Source organism: Calidris pugnax, unplaced genomic scaffold (genome assembly GCF_001431845.1).
Source record: "Calidris pugnax isolate Ruff unplaced genomic scaffold, ASM143184v1 scaffold185, whole genome shotgun sequence".
Lineage (NCBI taxonomy): Eukaryota > Metazoa > Chordata > Aves > Charadriiformes > Scolopacidae > Calidris > Calidris pugnax.
The window spans coordinates 350,144-365,781 of NW_015090903.1; the positions used below are offsets into that span (position 1 = coordinate 350,144).

Below are 15,638 nucleotides of genomic sequence, written 5' to 3' on the forward strand. Positions count from 1 at the left end.
CGTTGGTTTTGTTTTATATTTTGAACTAGTCCAACTCTTGATGAAATTAGAATGTAATTGATGATCCTGTTACCTAATTTAGAAAGAGAATGGTAGAACAGATCCTTCTTTCATGGAGAATCTGAGTTTATGTATCTGTGATTAAAATCAGACTGTGAAAGTAAGAAGGAGAAAAGCCTTTTCTTAATGGAAGGCTTTTATGGAGGTTTGAAGATATGTGTTGTTGCAGTTGGAACAAGCCTTTAAATTAAATTAGCTGTAACTTTTGAGTACAGGGTTGGTTCATCATGTCTACTAAGTTTGAATACTGTATGAAAATTGTCCACTGAGTTTCTGATATGAATTACTGTTTCTAGTTTGATTACCATGTTATTGCATTTAACCTTCACATGTTTTTATACATTTCCATAGCAAAGGGCTTATAGAAGACCCTAGGCTTTTTCAAGTCTTTTTTTGGATGTTATTTTAACAAGCCTTGCCACCCTAGAAGTGCAATGCGGTTGTGTACGTGAGGGTTACCAAAAATGACAGGTATTGTGAAACCGAGGCATACTTCTGCAGAAGGTTTTATATAATTAGCCATCACCCCTTGATGTTTTACTGAATTTCACTGAATTTTTAGAGTTGGAAGGGACCATAGAGATCATCTAGTCCAACTCCCAATAAACAATTTACTATTACTCCCAATTTACAATAAAGTCTAACCGTTGCTTTAGCATTTTACCTAAAATAAATAATATCTGTGGCTTTTTCATGAATCTGGGAAATAAACACTAGGAAATGTCTCTAAGGGTTTGTTTGGGGATTGGATTCTTTTGATTGGGTTTTTTGTTTTTAAATTTGGGGGAAGAAAAGGAGTTTGTAAATAATTGTTATTTGTTGATTGATTTATGACTCCTTGAACTGTGGAAGAAATTATGCCATCCATTAGACATACCCAAAATGTGGATCATTGATGTAATAATGAAAATTTTTAAATCTTTTAATTCTACTTTTCAGCCAGTTGTATAAGAGTATGAACAATGGACAAGTAAGGTATATTTAAAAAATGAAAAAGCTGCCTTTTTCTCTCAACTCTTCCATTTCTGGAATGGGCCCTTCTGATTTTTCTTCATTATCCGCCTTCCATATGAGACCAGAAGCACAAATGTCAAAATCATTTAGAATAAGCTTTTCTTGCAATGTTTCTAAGTTGTAGAGAAGAGGAAAGCATTGGCAGCCTTGCTGGGAAGACTATGCTCTTAAGGTTAATTGGCCAGCTTTTCAGAATCAGAGGTTGCAGCTTTGTTTTCTGTTTAGTTTGCCACCCGTGTATTTCCACTGCCTTCAATAGAATTATTTCTTATCTATACAGGAGTTAATTAGAATTAATCCACCCTAACTGATGAAAGAAGGCATTTTAGTGCCCAGCTGTGGAGTACATATTCACAGAATCTTTTTAAATGTTGTTTATCATTACTTACCCAATGTGAGACAGTCCGTGAGATGCTGTTAATATTCTTAACCTTGTTTAACCCCATCTTTTGTTTTCTTTGCCTTTAGGGTGAGCCTGGTTTGCCTGGCATAGCAGGAGAGAAGGGAGCAGCAGGGCTTAAGGTTGGTATTGAAAATGGATTAAAAAGAGAAGCACACAGTATGTGAGTTTATATTCTGCCTGGCTTTTAATGATCTGCCCCCTCCAGTGATCGGTGCTGTAAGATGCTTTACACGTTTCACCATAAAGAAGTGTATTCTTCTGCTGTGCATGTGTAATTCCAGTCAGTGGCACTGACACATACACATCCCCTGCCAAGTGAATGCGATGTGCCTGCTAGTGTTTGGGAATTTGGGGATCTTTTTTAGAAAGGATTTGTTTATCCTCCTTACAATGTGTTTCAGGCTTCTTTTCAAGAACTACTGTGGTCCGTTCTTTGATGAATGTCAGGGTTAAGTCTTGAGGGCTGATCCTGCTATTGTGGAAGTTAGCAACAAGCTTCATTAGGAGCATGTGTCGGTCTGTGTTTGGTACATTTGAACATCTCTTTGCACTTATTTTATTGTCAAATATTTTTTTCTGCTAGTCTAATATTGAACAAGTGAAAGAGAACATTAAGCTTATGATAACTTCATGTAAAAGAAAGCTCAACATGTTTGAGGTGATGGGATCTGTGGGCCTCTTGGAATGGGTAATGCTAAATTCTAATCCCATCAGCTGTGAGCGTGCATCTTTGGTGCACATGTGCTCCTCAGCTGATTCTGGGCATCACGCTGCTGCTGACAGACACGCAGGGCAGGCTTTTTACATTTACTGACTGGCTGCTTGTCCATCAGGAATGAAAACAAACCATTTGGGAGCATGACCTTTTCTTACTTTGTATACAGAAGAAACCAAATTATGGCAGTTGATGCTTAATTCATATTCACAGCTGTAGTCTTTGAGTTGCCTAGCGACTGCCAGCCATCAGAAGGGGCAAAGATGAGCCAGAGTGCAATTCTGAGCCAGAAATGCAGAGATAAGTTGTCAAGGTCAGGCTGGTGTGCAAAAGTGCAGTGGCCATTGAGCTAGCTTCTCAAGCAAGAAATAATTTTAAAAAATAATGGCTATACCCTGTCTTTTTGTTACAGAGAATGTAAGGAGCACCAAAGGCTCTTTACTCTGAATCAATTATGAATTAGTTCAAGACACTTAAGGCTTTTTGTCTCTTCTGAGGAGCCTTCTAAGCCATTAACAGAATCATAAAACTCCCCTCGCTTTAGCCTTTGGATTTTTCTTTCATTTGTTCCCAAAATAAGGACAACCAAATGTAGGGGTCACTTAGGTCCTGGCAGCCCACTTCACAAAGGCATATGCCCGTTCATCAGGATTTAATCTAGGACAAAATGGTGAGGTGGGGGGTGGGAAATTATTATGCAAATTATTAAGCTTTTAAAATCATGTTGAAGATATACTGTCTGTTGAGTTCCATTAAATTTACAGTATTTTATTGCTTTTTGAAGATTTTTGTATTGCATTTTATCATCTGAGACGACGTCGTCGGTACTGACATAATTGTTAGTAGTTGACATACTAATGATAGTAATACTAACGCTTTGATTTTTGCTTGTGTTAGTAACTTACAACTTCTTTGCTCCAATTGTTTTCATCAGGGTGACCCTGGAGAAAGAGGAGAAAAGGTGAGACATGTTTCACTTCCTTTGTGGTGGTTTTTTTGGAGAATTGCTGGTGCACTGATTCAGAGTTTAAAAAGAAATAAACGCAGCTACTCCCTAGAACTTGAGCAGCATTGTGCAGCCTTTACTAGTGTCAAATAATACCTACTAATGGAAGTTACTGATCTGTGATTACTGCAGTGGAATTAGTCACAGAGAGCAGTGGTCACATATTAAAGGCTGCACAGTTGAGCAACTGGGCAACTAATCCTAACTGTGATTAGACTCAGAAAAAAGATGAGCCCATCTGAGTAAAGGAAAGATGCACACACTTCTCATAACTTGATCTCAGTGCTCTGTCACCTGTGTAATGTAAAACAATTGGGTTAACAGACTGATAAATTCATTGACTCTAAATGATAAATGGATAACCATTCTCTGCATACTAGAAGTCTAGTCCTGTGTTCTTGCTTGGGTCATTTTGAGTAGGAGCAAGAGAATTTGCCTCGATGATCTTAGGCTATAGACTGTCGGGAGAGGTCCCAGCAGCACAAATGGTACACTAACAGTGCTCAGATTTGCAGTGAGTTAGTGAGGAGTTACTTCTCTGATATCTACAGCCATGCCAAGCTGAGGGGGCAGAACGAGCACCACACGGCAAAACCTGGGTGTAATTCTGCTCTTCTAGGGAGAGTGGCCAGTAGAAGCATCCATATTAGAGTACACACTGAGTGAGAGTCAAGCTTCTGCATCTGTACAAGGGCAGAATCACAGAATCTTCATGGCTGGAAGGGACCTTTGAGATCATCGAGTCCTACCACAAAGTTTGAGAAATGGTGTAAGCCTTATTTTGAGTAGGAATCTGTACGTAGATTCATCTTCTGTGAGTACACTGAGATATGTTTTTAAAAAGTAAGGTGCTTAATTCAAGTGCAATTTGCACATGTCTTTGCAGTTGCAATTGAATTTCACTCCCAGATCTGTGTAAATCCATGTAATAGCAGCTGCAAGCGTGCTTTGCAAAGGCAATTCATGTCACATTTTCAAAAGCACATCATAAAAATAGTCCAGGGGAATCTTGAAAGCGCATACCCTCTGTGTAGAAGTATGTAATTGGGGATCTCTTTTCATTAAATCATTACTTCAGTTAAAATTATATTTGTTGGAGAACTTCAGTAGTTGTTTGTTTGTTTTCAGACACAAAAAGAATAACCAAAAATATTAACATACGCTAAATTTCCATTACTTAAAATCATTATGTTTTTTCATAATCAACCTTTGTCTTTTCCTAAAAAATGTAATTAGAAATGCCCTCAATATGCTTTATCGTCTCAAAAGAGCTTGAAATAACATTCCTAACAGTTGCTGTTTCACGTTTCCATGTTTCTTCAAGCCTTTAATGAAAGTGCTGCTGGATTGTTAGCTGGTTCCCATCGATAGTGTCAGTGAGTGTGGTATAGAAAATGATCTCTGCTGGAAGTCCTCTGAGTGGAATTTTACATTAAGGTTTTCAGAGCAATATGACAGAAGCTGCGTATTGTTACTTGATTACTGCTGTGATTATCTGACCAAGACCTACTAGAAAGTTCTTTAGCCTCTTTAGACTCAACATTTATCAATACTTTTGGCATTTTAAATATTTCTCACGCTTTACATGAGTCTCAAGTCCCACAGAAATTTTTGGCCTGCAGTCTCATCTATAATGAAGACTTTATGGTGTAGCCTGGACTTACTATAAGGCTGTATTAATATACATGGAAATTCGGTTTTTTTATAGATAAATCTTTTGAAATATTTCTTTACAAAGCTGTTTTTAAAATAGAAGGTGTCTATCCAGCCATGAAAAAGTTATCTGAACATCACTTATTTTAACAATGAACAATGCACAGAATTTATTCAGAGATAATAGTAATTCTGGTAGCTCCTTGGAGGGGTGGCATTCAGTGAAATTTTTCTAGTTCATGAAGCCTTCATGAAGGACTTCAGATTCAGAGAGTGTATACCATAAATTACTTGAGAATCCTAATAAAACATATTGGAATTGTGCAACTGTCACCTGAATTTGATTAGATGCATTTAGATTAATGTCTCTGTTGGAAAAAAATACACATACGGGCTATTTAAAATGCTGAATCACCATGAAATCATTCCTTCATTGCCAAACCACAGCGAATTGGGGAAGTCTGTAGACTATACCTACAGGAAGATAGTTATTTGATAGTTTGTGGGTTTTTTGAGGACCTGTGAAAGGGATTACGGTTGTAGTGAAGACTGTAATCTTCTCAGACTTAATCAATCAACAGACATAGCTATATAAACTGTACTTCCTGGCCATGTCATAGAGAGGTTGACTACCTGATTAAAAAAATTAGCTTGCTAATCATGTTGGAATGCTGATTCTTCTCTGCATGCTGTGTGCTCACATAAAATCACTAAAATATAATATGTATTTTAATTATAGGGTGATGCTGGAGAAAATGGACCAAAGGGTGACACAGGAGAAAAGGTACACTACTTATTGGTAGAGAAAATGTATGCTTTAGGCATGCTTACAGTACAACCAGCTAATGAATATAATCATTTGATCAAAAGAAGAATGCATTTTAAACTTTTTTTTAAATGCTGGGTGATTTGACTGAATTCATTTTTATGAACAGCAGAAAAAATGTCGCTCTTCTTTCCAATTAAGCATAAAATTTCTAACTTTATACAGCAGCAGCTTTAGTACAGGATACATCAGCATGTCTCTAATTAGCACTCTGCTGAAATTTGCATCATACAGAAACTTTGGTCACATCCTGCCAGACTATTGGAACTGGGGCTGCTGAGTTATGGCCATTTCTGGTATATCCTTTTATGTTTTCCCTTCTCTGTTCCTCTCAAAGAGAGGAACCAAACCAATATGGGACAAAAAGTATGGTATCATGATAGGTAACTTCTCTCCAAGTTGCCAGCTGGACAATTGAGAGCTGAAGGTAAAAACTGCACTTTAAATATCTTTTGCCAGATGACATCAGTGATAACCTCACTTAATACCTTGTCTGTTCATTGTTGCAAAGTACCGATGTGTGGTAGAAGTCACTAAGGAGTAGACGTTGTCAAAATTTTATTTTACTGAGTTTTGATTTATTTTATTTGAGACTCATGCTGTATCACTGCCAAAAAAGAAAAAAACCTGAATTTTTAAATGTGCTTTACTTATACAAGTCATAATCTTTAGCAGTCAGAACAAAGGCTGTGCTGCACAGGAAGAAGGATCAGTCATAATGATCTCTTCTGGCCATCACTTTGGAATTCATATGCTTCTAAAAACATTCATTTTAGTGACTACACTTGGGCAGAAGAATAAAAATTTCTTCTTGTACCCTTATGTGTGTGATTGCTTAACCACCTCACACCGGTTTAGTGCAAGGAGAAATTTCTGATGGATTTATCAAGCTGATAAAGAATGCATGCAAATCTTTCAGGTCATATCATTTGGATACAGTAAAGCTGTGCTTTCAAGAACACAATGATTTTATGGGGCATATGCTAAAATCAGCAAATAAAAATAGACATTAGAGTTAAGAATATAAAGTAATTTGATTCCCAGAGTTCATTTAAATAATACTTCATCTGTGGTCATGCTCATTAACCCAGATGAAAGTCTTAAGAACCTTATTTAATTACTTACAGCGTATGCTAGTAAGATCATCTTGAACCACTTCTATGTGATTAAAAAATATAATTTCTTAGCAAGTATGAGATTTGTTGCACAACTATCTAGTTGAACAACAGTAAACATGAAGTTAATAGTCTCTCTGGGTGGCCTAGTGTAGCTTCACTTGTTGCTTCTCTACTTTGTCAGCTGTGAGAGGGAGTTTGCACCCACTGAAATGCCCGTCCTGCGCTGTGGTCTGCAGAGCGCACATCGCCCTGCTTGGCATCTTGTTTAAGGAAAGAAAAAGGTCTCTCCCTCTTTCAGTGGTAAATCCTTTCTCCCCAGTTTTAAATATTTCTGTGGGAGCTTTCAGCTGTTTGGCAGTCTAGTTGGGAGAAACTTGTGGAAAATATAGGTCACTGGAAAACTTCTTATACTACTGTATGTGAAGAAATTCCAATAGACTCGTTGAACTTTTTGACACAGAAGTCTCCCATCTCTTTTAAGTTTCATATAAATTTCAGAGGTGAGGTGGTGACATGGGAATACATGCTTTATGTGTGGAGTGCCTTGCTTTAACTGAAACAGACTAGAATACACCGCATGAATTTGTACAATAGAGTGAGCAGAACTGTGACTTAGTTGACTTCAATTTTTTTTTTCTATTTTCCCTGCCTGCAAGACGATAGAGTGAGCAACTTAGTTGACTTTCATTTTTTTTTCTATTTTCCCTGCCTGCAAGACAGTCTGCTACCCAGAAAAAAAGATCTAGATCTTACAGGAAAGCTGCAGCTGAAAGTTTCTGGTAGATAGTTCTGCAAACAGCGCTTTGTAGGGAGCTTAGGAGGGTGTTTTTTGACTTGATAATTTAGGAGCAAGCATTAAACTTGGTGTCATTACATTACATTTAAACAGCACTTTGTAGGGAACTTAGGAGGGTGTTTTTTGACTGATAATTTAGGAGTGAGCATTAAACTTGGTGTCATTACATTACATTTGTAGTACTTAACAAGGATTGTATTCTGTCCTTCTCTTCAGCTTAGGGGGAAGTTTTTACTGTATGATTCCAGGATGAATCTGCCCAGCAATCACTAATCATATTAAGTGTTAGAATAATCAGAATTACTATTACAGACACATTTAATTAACAATTTCACAGAGTAGCCTTGACTTTTTTTTTTTTTTCTATATTTATTCATTTGTGGTTTTTTCTGTATTGCGTCTGCAGTTTCTCTACTGGTGTCATGATTACCTTGAGGAGGCATTTAAACTTACCTTGACTGTAATCCCTGCTATAATGCAGGATTTCAAAGTAGCTCAATAGCATGCCTTCTATGTTTTCCACTGGGTGCTCTCTCTTGGCTAGGAGATTAATATAAAAAAACCCCTACATCTGTTGTCTTAAAAGAAGCAGATGAAATCAAGCTCCAGCAAATTTAACAGCCAGTCTTATTGATGCACTATGCTTATACGTATCTTCTGTGATAGTTTTTCCCTGCTACACGACCTGTGCCTTCTATTTGGGTAGCTCTGAAAAGTTTGGGGCATGTGTCACGTTATGGAGCTTCACTATCAGATGAGTACTTGAAAGTTTTTTGCCAGCTGAACACTTGTGGGGACGAGTGTAAGATTTAGTAAGGCTCAGTTTTTAAAGACTGTTTTCAGGAGAGCTGCTGGAAGGATTGTTCAGAGGTGAGATAATACTGGTATCCATTCAGTTCTCTGGCATTCAACCACATACACGTACAAACCCTTCCTGCTTTTTTATGTAAATGAGTGCAGAGAGCATTGCAGCAGATCATAATGCTACACATATGCTTAAGAGATTTACTTCATAGTTCACAGAACTTAAAAAACATTTCTTTAAAAGCTCGAATTCTGTTTCTGTGAGATAAATACTAAATTTTCATCTATATGGTGAGAGAGATCAGGCAACAACAGTTTCAGACTTGGTTTAGGAACGGGTCCTGTTTGTGCCATTAATGTAGCTTTGTTTTCTGAGCTTTTGTACCTGGTGGCTCTCAGAAACATGGACTTAGGTGCCTACTTTTTGACCTGTGGCATCAGAAAGAAACCACCTTTGTTTAATTGTCCTACTTTGAAGGCAGTGTCAATGCCAGATTTGAGTTCTTGCTTCTACTCTTCTACTGTAGCCTTGGTCCCTAGAAACTACCAAGTATCTTGCTTATGTGGGCATGTTCCCCTGCTAAAGTTTCTTCATTTTCAAACTGACTCATCAGAGAACTGAGAACATGCTGTACCATAATTTTTTATTTAATCCCATATTAATTTTCATTCTTGCATGAAGGTGGATTATAAATACTTTGTGTCTTATCTTCCTCACATTCATCATTATCCTTTAAAATGTTTAACTGGTGAATGCCTCTTACCAGTTGCTTTGCCACTTTATAGCTATAAAAAGTCCTCGAGGCTTTGCAGTTGTACATGCTTGTAAGGGGTATCAGCAGTATCACTCATGCATGTCTATCAAAATGAGGCAGCTCAGGTTTCTGGACATGAATCAACCCTTCATAAAACTGATTTTTGTTTTTTTCTTCACATAAGAGTGAGCTGCAGTAACTGTGTAGAGAAAGTCTATTGCTGTTGTTTAAAGAGCAGCGAGAATGTTATCTGGTACCATTTCATTTTAGGAGACTATTTCCCAAAAAGACCCCATACCCAAACCAACTTGAAAGCTAGGACATTCACAGAATACTTTCTCCAGCTTCACCAGATCATCACAAATGGGTATCCCCTGTTTGTATTTTAATGCAAAGAATAATAAACATCTACGCTCTGCTTAAACGTCTTCGAAGTGGATTACAGTACTGGCTTCTATGATGCCTATGTAAATCACTACCAGGCTGTTGGGGAGGTTGAAGTTGCTACTGTGTAGCAATCAAAATTGATTTTTAATAATGATTAATGAGAGAGTTCTTCAAAAAAAAGCACTCAAGCCATCTTCTACAGCATGTAGTTTGACTAGCAAACTTTTCAGTAATTTAGTCGTTTTTTTTCATTTTTGTTTGGCACGTCATTTAAAAAAAAAAAAAGGAACGAAGTGAGTATACAAGAATTTTAAGGATCCTGGGACAATTGTACAAAACTAGGAGCTAAAAGCTTCCTTGACCATGTCACTCACTGATCCTCTGCCCTTGTGCATCTCACTGCCTATCAAATCCACCCAGCAAAATGTAGGCACATCTTTTTAAATACTAGATGCCTCCTCAGAAAAGAGACCTTTCTGAATACATAAATTACTAAAGCTCTCTCATCCTGTAAAGTATAACCCTTAACTGCATTAAACTATCAATTTAAATACGCTGAAGAGCTGTGGAAATAGAGCTATTAGCTGTCCTGATGGAGATAAACACATAGGTCACTGGGGTGTTTTTTTCCAGGCTAACCTTGCACAAAAAGGTTTTTCGGTTGAGACCTGAAACTTGCCATCTGTAGAATAAGGTCAAAAAGATTGCTCATATTCTTTGTAAATGGCAGTAAATTAGTTTTAATCTATATCAGCAATTTGGAGATGTCAAAGTATGTCTCATCATCTGGCTTTATGAAGTGCATTTATACAAAATCTGTAATTATTGCATCTACATTTTTAGTTGTGAAATTTGAGGCTAACTACTATGCTGTTTGGATGAGCAAAATTAAATCTCTCTGCTGTTCTTGAAAGCAACACTATTCCTTTTGTGCATCACATTGATTTAATTCATTGGGTAAATTTCTTTGTAGCAGCACAGAGAACAGGTAATCTTGTTATGTAGTTATTTTGTTATATAGCCTTGCTATAGAATCATAGCAAGTTTTGTTATATTTGTTCCCTCACAAACTGTATATGTAATGTGTGATTATTTCTTGTGGATTTTGTATCAGGGTGACCCTGGTTCTTCTGCTGCAGGAATTAAGGTAACTTAGTTTTAAAGCAGTTGCACAGGGAGAAGAGGGGTGGTTGGTCTGTGTCATTTTGTGGTGTGATGGACGTTTCGGGTACTGTTAATTTAATGGTTTTCCCCAGCTTTAATTCATTTTGTCAGATCTCATGTCGTTCATCTCCTTTCTTTTAGGGCGAACCCGGTGAATCTGGACGGCCTGGACAAAAGGTATTAGTTGGAAAAGTTCAGCTTTCCTTTTCCTCTCTGTTGGATTTGTGGTAAATAATGGTACCCAGATGTTACCAGTGGCACTTACCCCTAGGAGGATGATCCCAATTTAACAGCCCAAAGCCTGTACGCGTTTGGTGTATGATCATTTTGTATTTTAAAAAAGCACAGGAATGATGCTACTAATTAGCATGAAAAGCAATATTAGAATAACTCACCTCCTCATCTAGCCCCAGCGCGCTTCTTGCATTGAAAGCTTACCCAATGGCAGCTGGTGAGACTGACACAGAACGGCTCTGCTCCTTGAGTGATCACAAGTTAACCCTGCATGTATGACTGAATATTAACTTTCAGGCTATGGTACCTTATTACATCTGATTAGGAAGATAATAAATATTGACTAGAAACCCTTTCACATATACCTGTAAAGGGAATTAAACTGTCAGAGGCACGCAGCACATTTGGAAGGACGTAGACCAGCAAATGCTGCCCTGTTCTTCCTTCCAGGGGAAGAAATTCCTCTGGGAGCTGAGTAGCTGAGGCTGCTTTTGCAAGTAAAGGTCCAGCAGGAGCTGTAATGCCCGCGTTGCATGAGGCCCTCTGAAGCTGGGGAATTTCCTCTTTGAATCCATAGTGCTTCAAACACAGTGAACGCTGTGCCTTCAGCTGCCTTTCATGAGAACAGGAGGGAGGTCCTGCTGGGAGAGCTGGTGAAAGGGCAAAGAGAAGAGACAATGAGGCAACCAGATTTTTGCTTTGCAGTATTTGCTTTCCCTCAGGAGCCTTCCACACTGTTCTTGCCTCTTACAACATTGAAAATTACCCACTGCTGCCAGAATGGAGCAAAGTCCAGCTGCCAGTTGAGTTAGCAGGTATTCTAAACAGGCAGCCAAGAGCTAAAATTCTATATAGTAAATGACAGTACAACCATTTTCTAATATTTAAGGTGACTAAGCAAAACCCCCAAACACATATAAATATAAAATAAAGTAAGTTCAGTCTTTCTGTTTCAGAAATTATAACTGTCAGCAATTATAACTGCATAAACAAAGACTATTACGGTTGCAAACACAGTTCTTCAGTAAAATGCAGTTTTAATTAGGAGAGGTAATCAAAGTGGTTTAAAGCTATCTAATCCACGGAATCATTCAGTGTGCACGTTCTGCAGCGAATGCTCTGCTTGGGTAATAAACTAGAAAATGCACTTAAGAGCCCATTGAGATTCATACTCTCATTAGCTGGCTGCCATGGAGGCAAAACTAGCACTGATTTATCAGCAGGGTGGATCCTAGTCCCCAGGCACTCAGGTTTGATCTCCTTTAGGTAGCTCAGACAAGCAAGAGGTACTTGGTTCAGACTTTCTGCAGTTTCAGCTTCCTGTTTGCACCAAAGGGGGCTTAATGTGTTCTTTCCACTTCACATCAGAAGCTTCAAATGTGCCATATTCATGTCCCCAGCCTGAACCAGCAGCTCCCATAATGTGTGCATTCAAGGTGCCTCCTCTAGCCAGGTGCCCCGTATCTGCTGTTCTTCTCCCTGCTTAGCAGAGACCCATTCCCATAACCAGAGGTTGTGGGGGACCCTTTTTTCAACTGGAGGAATGTCTCTACCCTCTACATCATCTCAATATTTTTTCCCCCTACTGTGTGCCATTCCTATTTCCTTCCTTGTATTTTACTACTTCCTCTTCTTCCAGTTATTCCTTATCCACTTTCTAAGGACAGGTAAATGTTGAGCTGCCCACTTGAATATTATTTACATGAAGTGGTATTTGAATGGCCTGACCAGCCTGTTGTGTGCTGTGTGTATTGCAGAGGTGATGGAACGGCCTGCCCTGCCAACCTGAGCATTACGAGCTGGAATTAGTATATAGCCTTGGTTTCTTTAAAAATCATTCATCTTATAGAGCATACTCAGATCTTTTGTATCAGGAAAGGTCCAGAAAAGAAAATGTAATGCATTCATCTACAGTACTAATGCTAATGAAGCATTAGTGATTTCATTGTGTTTCACATTGCTTAATGTATCTTTGAGGGGCATTTTAATTGTTTTAGATTACTGTGACTCTGAACTGGGTTTGCTACATCCTTTCTGCTTGTCATGTTGGCTTTATGAGGGTGAGCTCTGTCCCAAGACTAAACAGTGACCTACTGCAGCAATACTAATAGATCTATGGTTATAATTATTCAAATGCTGTGCTTAGAAGTGAAATTTAGTGCTTCCACAATTAAATGAGAAAAGGTCACAGTACTAATGTGATATGTATGGCTCCTCAAGTAGGAGAGCAAAAGAGAGGAGAGTAGGATTTTGGAGCTAGCATTTTGTCAGGAATTAATGCAGTGGAGGCCTTTTAAAGGATTATTCTTTTGCAAGAGTGACAACTCATTTTCTGCTTTAGAAAGTGTGAAGCAACATACCAAGAAATAATATTGTCTACTGAAAATTATATCCTACCCTCTATTCTTTCATCTCATTTTATCGTTAATATTTTGAGATTGGAATCTTTCCTGTGCTTTTAGGCAATGTGAATAGTTAAAATTTTGAAGTGACTGAAATGTACAAAGAAGCTGTTATCAGATCCTTCTATAACATTTAGAAATCACTCCCTTTGGTAAAGCAATTTGCAAACCCTCTATCGTGTCTTTAAGTTTGTGGCAGAATTAATTTTGTTATTAGCACTTCAAATCTGTTACACATTACTGCCTCAAAGAAGTGTCTTTGGGTACTGTAGTCTGATGAACATCTGTATTACGTATACATGTGTTTGTGTATTTATATATGTGTGTATGTGAGTGTATGAATGTATGTAATGTGTGTGTATACACACACATATAAAATATTTTACTAGCACAATCTGTATGAATCAGCCCAAACCGCAGAGTTGAAATCTGGATTTCTGTAAAGCTCAGGAGTGTACAAAATCTGGAATATAGTTCAACTCATTATAAAGGTAAAAGTTGGCTTCAGAGTTCAAACCTGAGCTTCCAGAAAGTTCAGGGAATATTCAGATCCAAGCTGCTGGTTAGAATCCATCTCTCTATTAAAATAAAATCTCCAGCCTTTAAAATAATGTTTTCTTCACATGTTATTGCTGGGTTTTTTTTCCATTCATTATCTTTATTTCCCTGGACAACGTCTTTCCATTTAGCTGATATCTCAAAATGACCGTTTGTGTGAATGTTGTCACTCGTGTCTTAGACTAATGTCAACTTCATTTCAAAATTAATACATTCAGTTTTCAATTCCCTGTTACAAAATTATCCTTGCAAATGCAGTACTGTAGGTCTTTTCATTGCAGTTTTAAGTAGCAAGGCATTTTTGGGTAAAGCAATAGAAGGTTACATTCCCACTGTCCTTCGTGACATCATGTATATTCACAGATAAATAGCAAGCACTGAAATGATGTTACGGGTAGCTCGATAAAAATGATGGCCCGGTTACAATTAGACAGTTCTACTTGAATTGCACAATTTATACTAAGCTTTTCTGAATTGCTTTGTAGCTGAATCAGACAGTTACACAGCACAATATCTAGCTGAATGTTGAAAATGGAACAGAATCAAACATCCGTCGTAAGTATGGAACTGAAATGGCAGCGTGTAAAATGAACCAGTGCTGCTTGTTTTCTTCCCTTTTTGGTGAAGGCTGATGTGAGTTCATGTTTGGCTTTCCTGACATGGATTTTCAACCTAGGTGTCATCTTCACATCCAAGGTTCCCAGAAGATATTCAAGTTCTTAACACGACTCTTACTAATTGTACATTAAGTCACTCATTTTGAAAATATGAGTCCTGCTTGAACTGACAAGTAGCCGTCTGTGCTCTTTTATCTTGCTGCAGAATATACAGGGGTGTTCACTGGGCAGTGACCATAACTGAATAATGTCTGTAATATTATGTAATTTTCCTGTATAGGGTGAACCAGGTCTTCCTGGGCTTCCTGGACTCCCTGGGATAAAGGTAAATAAACCATAGACTCTCTTGTACTGGGGGGACACCACAAAGAGGGAGGGACTGCAAGAATGTGGCTAAAACAGACTTACTGTGCTTGTGCTATGGCTTTCTCTTACTCTCTGGTATTGAACTGGGGATTCATATGGAAAATTGGTTAAGTGTCTATGAGTAAGCAAAGTGTTTTAAAAAAAAATAATCAAATACTGTAGATTTCTTTGTAATTTTATTTAATGGGAGAGGCTTGTCATCAAAGTTTTACTTGCTTTTAATCAAATACTGTAGCTTTCTTTATAATTTTATTTAATGGAAGAGGCTTGTCATCAAAGTTTTACTTGCTTTCCACTTTGATGAGTGCTTTCCAGTAGCAATAGTCTACTGAATTTACCAAGCCTCCAGTCAGAGAACTGCATTAATTATACACAGGCTGTAGAGAAATGGCTCTGTCGACAAAAATACTCTGTGCTCCATTACTCAGCGGTGATTTCCACTGACAAGCCAAAATGCTTCAATAAGATTCTATTCAGTATTAGCTCCAGTCCCTGATCTAATACCTGGTTTAGTCCCTGGCTTCCAGTTTGTCTGGGATCTTTAGGTAAGTTGATACAAAAGACATGTGGTTGGTTTAGTTCTAGCCTAAGTGGTTGCATTGGGAGTTGCAGACGCTTGCGCAGTTTGAGCTGTGACTCTGTAATTCTGCACAAAGTGAGTGCATTCACACACCCTGAGTGGAGTGGTTGCTTCTCCCTCATGGCAAAGACTGTTCTTCCAGAAAACAAAATCTCTTTGAAACTGTTTCTTTGCATTCCA

At 38.0% G+C, this 15,638-nt stretch overlaps 1 protein-coding gene across 1 annotated transcript in view; it reads left to right on the forward strand.

The window, feature by feature from the left end:
• The window catches only part of COL25A1 (collagen, type XXV, alpha 1), a 333,672-nt gene that overhangs the window by 270,593 nt on the left and 47,441 nt on the right, over positions 1 to 15,638 (forward strand). Inside the window, exons 15-20 of the mRNA XM_014948992.1 lie at positions 1,543 to 1,596; positions 3,127 to 3,153; positions 5,591 to 5,635; positions 10,652 to 10,684; positions 10,843 to 10,878; positions 14,793 to 14,837. Of these exons, the coding sequence (XP_014804478.1) occupies positions 1,543 to 1,596; positions 3,127 to 3,153; positions 5,591 to 5,635; positions 10,652 to 10,684; positions 10,843 to 10,878; positions 14,793 to 14,837 (240 nt within the window). The remainder of the gene's footprint in view (positions 1 to 1,542; positions 1,597 to 3,126; positions 3,154 to 5,590; positions 5,636 to 10,651; positions 10,685 to 10,842; positions 10,879 to 14,792; positions 14,838 to 15,638) is intronic.